The sequence below is a fragment of the Olea europaea genome, chromosome 12, assembly GCF_002742605.1.
Source record: "Olea europaea var. sylvestris chromosome 12, O_europaea_v1, whole genome shotgun sequence".
NCBI classification, from domain to species: Eukaryota; Viridiplantae; Streptophyta; class Magnoliopsida; order Lamiales; family Oleaceae; genus Olea; species Olea europaea.
The window spans coordinates 27007622-27014090 of NC_036248.1; the positions used below are offsets into that span (position 1 = coordinate 27007622).

General features: G+C 37.0%; 1 protein-coding gene across 3 annotated transcripts; it reads left to right on the forward strand.

Annotated features, from left to right (window-relative positions):
* The first annotated feature begins 314 nt into the window (after positions 1-314).
* Positions 315-4931, forward strand: LOC111406227 (squamosa promoter-binding-like protein 16). Of its 3 annotated transcripts, none has more exons than XM_023035509.1 (4): positions 315-605; positions 1548-2038; positions 3622-3758; positions 4169-4931. In XM_023035509.1, the coding sequence occupies exons 2-4, from the start codon at positions 1827-1829 to the stop codon at positions 4798-4800; spliced, it is 981 nt and encodes a 326-aa protein (XP_022891277.1). In that variant the 5' UTR covers positions 315-605; positions 1548-1826; the 3' UTR covers positions 4801-4931. The 3 variants fall into 3 exon arrangements, with proteins under 3 accessions (XP_022891277.1, XP_022891278.1, XP_022891276.1); XM_023035510.1 differs by having other exon boundaries at positions 315-426; XM_023035508.1 differs by lacking the exon at positions 315-605 and having other exon boundaries at positions 616-2038.
* The last annotated feature ends 1538 nt before the right edge of the window (positions 4932-6469 follow it).

Sequence of the window (6469 nt, forward strand, 5' to 3'; positions counted from 1 at the left end):
GCAAAGGACAGGAGTAAGGTTATCTCACATCTTGCTAACAGTCGCAGTGTGAGAATTTGATTCCTAAGACATGAAATTGAATTTCTTGTAGACACAGTGTACAGACAGCTTTTATTCCTTAGTCTGTTGGGAGACAAATCTTTAAGGGCGAGACGGGGTGAAAGTCCTCAAACTTGGGATTCAACCTTTTTTTTTTTTTTTTTTTTTTAAAGGTAAAAGGGATGCACACTCAAATGAACTTCGTAATATGGATTACTATTCATACGTTATTGTTCACCTATATAATCTGTAGCCTTTCTTCATTCCCTACTGTCCCCTATGTTCATCTCTCTCTTTCACACACACCATTGTTATCTTTTTACCAGTTGCCACTTTACTGGGATATAATGGAGTCGTTGTCAGAGAATCAATGGCTGAGAAGACTAAGTCAGTTATCTTCTTTTCCACGTGTCTGAAACTCTTCTCTCTCTTAACATCAATTTAATTCTCTTTGTACGTATTATGCTTCTTTACTTTGCTTCAATCTCCTTAACTTTTATGCATTTCGTCTCATTGGGTACTCAACATACCAAAAAAGTTGGTATACTTTGAGCTTCATTTCTGAGGTACTCTCTCTCTCTCTCTCTGTCTCTCACACACAGAGACTATTCTTGTTCAAGTTTCAGTCTTTTACTTTAATCAACACTCAAAACCCCACCCAAAAAAGGAACGTCCAACTTTTTTCACATCATTCAAATATCTTTTTTTTTTTTTCTTTTTTTTTTCTGTAGCATCAGCAAATTGCAGATAAGCCTCTTTTCTATTTTTCTGTTCCCTTGTGCATATTTTTCCCCTCTTGAAATGGGTTTTCTGGGTTTTATTTACATGATAATATATTAGTTTTAAAAATACTGAATTTTCACTAACTACATTGATTTGATTAAGTTTTCTTTTTCCAAATGTGGGCCTTGTGGATTGGGTGTAGAGTTGTTGGTGAAATTACTGCCATTTTTTAACTTTTCCAAAAGACCTGTTTTTATCTCTGTCTTACCTAAAAAGTTGGAAAAATTACACCGTTCAAAAATAAGACCGTTCAATCATCAATTTTGTTACTTGAACACTGATAATTCTCCCAAAAGATTAGAAAAATCTGCTTCTAATTTGGGGGAAATTTAATTCCTTAAGAATAGACTGTGTCTTGAAGTAGTATTAGCATGGAATTAGCCAATCTGAATGTTGACGATTTGAAGTAAACGAATAATCGTATTGTATACCCTTTTCCATATACAGATTCTTGTAGATTTTAATTTGAATGTCAATTTACAGATAGGAACTGTCAATATTGATTTCTCTTCTGATTCGAATACATAACCTATATAGCTGTAGTTTTTTACTTGAATTATTTGGAGTTGTAGCATTAACCTGCAATTGTGTGTTCTTTCTTTCTTCGTCTTCTTCATCTTCTTCCTCTTTTTTTTTTTTTAGCCTCCCTGCCTTATCTGGGTTTACAAATTGGATTAATCAATCTAACTCTTTGTTTATGCTTCTTTTTTAAAATTACTACTCAGACTTACTTGATGTTCAACCAGTGGACAAGTATGGAAAGAATGTTATTCAGGATCAATGGAGAATCGGATTAGGAATAGCTTATTTGAGAGAAAACGGAGTGTGTGAACTATTTTGGAGCAAAAAACCATTGCCCTGTTTTCAATTTTCCGGCACAGCGAATATCTGGTTGGCAACTTAGAAGTATAGAGAATATTGGGGATCAAATCATAGAGTTAAAGAGCTGTTGGGATTGAGGGTTTAGACATTGAAAGGATTTTGTGATCTTCCAAGATTTTTCAATGGATTCATCGTCATTTTCTGGATCGTCGAAAAGGGCAAAGGCACCCGGGAATGTTACACAAGTTGCTCAGTGCTTGGTGGATGGGTGTGATGCGGACCTAAGTCTGTGTCGAGAGTATCACCGGCGTCACAAAGTCTGTGAGGCACACTCAAAAACTGCAAGGGTCACAATTGGGGGTCGAGAGCAGCGGTTTTGTCAACAGTGCAGCAGGTGAATTTTATAAATAGTTATCATCGATTGTGATTCAGTACCAATTCTTTATGCTTCAACATTTTGTTCCATTGATGCATTAGTAGGCTTAGGCCCTCATCACATTTGAAGCACTTTGTTTGCTAATGGATTGATAAGAAGTTTGTTTTTATCAATATATCGATTAGCATGACTTGCAGCAAGTAAATCGCTTTTGAAACTGCTGTATGATTCTACCTTATCACTGGCATTAGTAACAATGTAATTTTGTTCATACTTGTGTCGGGGATTAAAGCAAAATCGAAGTTACGAGATCAATAAGTAGTAAAAACAACTGAAGTATGAAAAGTGCGGGCAGAGTTTATATTTCTTCACCCTCAATATGAGAGAGCTATCCACTTGCTGCTGCTGCAGATTTTTCTCTATTACGAAGAACTGTGCAGAGGATCTTATACCTCCCTTATTACGGAAATGGCTCCCCTCTAAAATCTTTTAAATATAGTTGGAATATTAAGTGGCTTAGTATATGTATGTACCAAAGATACCCTCGTCGCTTGATTTTTTCTCTAATTTGTCACCAAGTGAACGATATGATTAGGCTCTACATATTCTTGCAGCAGCGTTCACTAATTTTGTTCTGCGGAATATGTTTGGATTGGCAATTACAGTAACTTTGAATGATCATGTACTGTTGTGGCATATAATATAGGCATGCTATTGTTCTTACGGTACCTTTCTAATGTGCTTGTTGGAATTCATATATAGGTTTGAAATGGATATATCTACGAACAGCAATTTTTTTTCACTCTCTCTTTCTTTAACCCCGAGTTTTAGTTTTTGACTCTTCCTGTAAATTGAGTTGTCACTATTTATTTATTTCTTGACCAACTTACAATATTTGACTATATTAAACTGTGCTGAGATTTATAATCCTACAATTCTAGTTTGGCCACCTTCTATTCAAAACTCATCCCGTTGTGATTGTAGCTGTAACTTTTTTCGGCAATTATCACTCTAATTCATTGCGAAGGACAAGTTCAAATTTAAATTCTACTAATTTTGAAGGGCACTTGTGGACCTCTTAAGCCTTGGAATGAACATCAATTTGGTTATTAGGATTCTGAAGTCAAATTGTATTTGTTTTGGAGATCGGACCTTTGTGTGAAAAGATGCTTCTTTTTTTTCTTAAGACTAATGTCATGACTTTGTGATCAAGAATGCATTGGCGTCAAAACTTCGTATTAAAATGAAAACAGGTTGGATACATATATTTGGTAAAAGGGGAGCCAAGCAGTAATTTTCAGGAAATTATGATGATATTCTTTGACCTGTGCCTCTAGTTGTCTGGCCTAGTAAGCACTGTTACGTTGGTCTTTCGTCAGTTGATCGTGGACTACATAGTTTCTGATGGTATTAATCCTGGGTTCCGTTTAGATTTAAAGTATTTTATTGCATGTAAGTTCATGTTTGTCAGCCTTCATTTTTGTCCACATGTGCAACTTTTACCTGCTTTTTTACAACAGACTCCTTGGGAACCACTTCTTATAATCAATTATAAGCTCTGACAGACATGCACTAAAATATATTTTATATCACTTTTGTAGGTTTCATTCCTTGATAGAGTTTGACGAGGGAAAGAGAAGCTGCAGGAAACGTCTTGATGGCCACAACAGGCGCCGGAGGAAGCCTCAGCCTGACACGCTGTCTAGAAGTTCTGGTTTGATGTTTCCCGTCCAGCAAGGTTAGAATTAAATATATGATATGTTTTTTTGAAGCGACTTAATAGCATTTGTTTGTTTGCATGTTTGCTTATCTATTTCTACTTGAACAAACTTGAAATGCGATATGCCCATAAATTGTCTTACTCAGAGCATGTTGGATAAGTTCAAAAAGAAGTGAAAGTTAACCTTCCAAACATGATTGATAACTTATTCTTTTCTTGACCACCTTTAAAAAAAAAAAACCAACGGTTGCTTATTATAAAAGTAACTCTTACTTTAATGTTCAAAATAAGTAACTAGCTTCTTTCCAGCTTTGAATGATATAAATTATTTATTTTGAAACTTATTTATTTACTTATAAGTAAACTTTTTAAGCCTAGCCAAACATGATAGCATTTGTTTGCTGAGGTGAACTGTCTTATTGCTGCAGGTACTCGAGTTCTCTCATTTAATAGCCCAGAAATAATTCCGAATCCCAGTGCGAGCTCATCTTGGGCCGGGATCGTGAAAACTGAGAATAATATGATTCTATACAACAATCAACCACACTTAGATTACATCGAGAGACAAAATACATTTCCTGAAATTTCGGCTCATAGCTTTAAAGGAGTAAATCAACTTCAATTTTTGCAAAGCCCTCACCAAAGTGTCCAAGAAATTTCCATCTGTCAACCTCTTCTTGATCCGAATGCTGCATCTGGAAGTAACAATACCTGCTGCCAAAATCTTTATGCTGATGGCTTAAATCAAGTTGTTGACTCTGATCGTGCTCTCTCTCTTCTGTCATCGGCCCCTGCTGTTTCTCGAGAATTTGGTTTGGATCATGTGGTGCAGCATGATCCATTACTCTCAAATGCACAGTCAGTTCACAGTTCGCAGTATATCGGCCTAGGCCAGTACTCGTATCCTCGAGAAGTTGAAAGCAAGCCGGTAGGGTTTGATATGGATTCCCCCCACGGTAGCAAAAACTCAACTGTCCATTTTCGGGGAATGTTTATGAATGAGCCCGATGGGTCGTCTACAAGTGGATCCCACCAAACGCGGACATTCGCGTGGGAGTAAATTTAGCTTATTTCTGTTGGCTTCTTATTGTCAGATATACTTGTTTTTGTCCTGGCTTTCTTTGCTAACCACATGGTATTGAATTCTTGTGACAGAAAATGCATTTTGAAGGAATTTCTCGTGTTCTCGTCTTTCTGCTCTTTTCTGTGCTATATGTGAGCCTACTTGTATAGTACTGTGTAATTTTGACTGTGGTCCAGGGTATATTTTGTGTGCATGCTGGCCCGGTTCTTGTTCTTGCAGTCTTGGGCCCTTGGCCAGGGACAAACATTGACATTAGTTGTGATGTTCTTGTCCCGACAACCGTATTACATGAACACGTATGACCTAATTTACACCTCTAGTGTGTGTGGGCATGAAAATTGTAGGAAAACAAGTCACTAGTGGATGAAATTAATTGTATAAGTTTTATTCAATTACAATAGCCGACTATTGAAATTAATAACCGCAAAGCAAACGATTTCAATTTATCAAAAAAATTTCGTTTCATAATTTTCCACCGGCTAAAAAAAATGTTTAGCAACACAAAATCATAAATATAAGTTAATTGAAGGTTAAAACTATAAACGATGAATCTGGAAGTTACACACTATAGAATTACAAGCTGCATGAATTAAATAGTAATGCGAAAATAATCTGTAGAAAGAAAACACAAATTGCAGCAGGTTTCAAACTGAGGTCTGTCCATGCACAATTTTTTTAAGACAGTTTCGCTCCTTCACCGTAGGTGCTGGAGGTTCAGTTCGAGTGGTTGTCTCCCAGGATACAAGGGTAATAAGTAGAATCCGAGCACCGCGGTCCTACTCCAGCGAACTGATCTAGCATCTGAACAATATCACCATAAGAACAAGACCTTACTGGACAAGAAATGCAGAAAAGAAGAAACTGTGTATGCAAGAATGTAGGTGAGATTTTTTAGTATGTTAGATTGTTGGAGAATGAGCTTTTTTATAGGCATATTGCCCATTAATATTGTGATCATTGGGAGTCCATTGGAGTTACTTCCCATTAACACTGTGACCATTGGGAGTCCATTGGAATTTTTTCAGTTTAGAAACTCAAAAGTCATTGGAGAAAGGCAAAAAAAAAATTGGCAAAACGTGGGCTCACCGATGGGGCCATTTTTGCCTTGTTCGGTCCGACATTCGTGTGCGCAGGTCGCGTCCACACCCAATTTCAAGGTCCAAAGGTCATTTCGGTTCGTGATTTGCACCCCCCTCTGCACGCACACGTGGAGAGAGCCTCTATGCTACACATGATTACACATCTCCAAAGCATAGCCATATATAAAGTGGTTTAAGTTTCTTTGGTTTTCCTATGTGGGATAAATGCATTTTTTTCCCACAAAATCAACTTCCAATGACCAACTTTGAACTTCAATTTCTCATTCACCCGAGTTTCATTTTTGGCAAATAAATACATGAAATCGATGTTCTTGCGGAGGAGAACACATATCAACTTTGATATTTCATATTGGACCAACGGGTCCCATCGAAAATTGTGCCAAAAGTAAGCTGCTCACTCAATTTTTTTCAACAATCCCCCACATGAATGAAAATTGGGAGAGACACGAAACGTGAGACACAAGACTAGGTGATAAAGTTCAGCGGTTGAATCCTGCATAGGATAGGTAGGTGTTACTCTTTGAACCTTCCCTTGTGAAAGCATA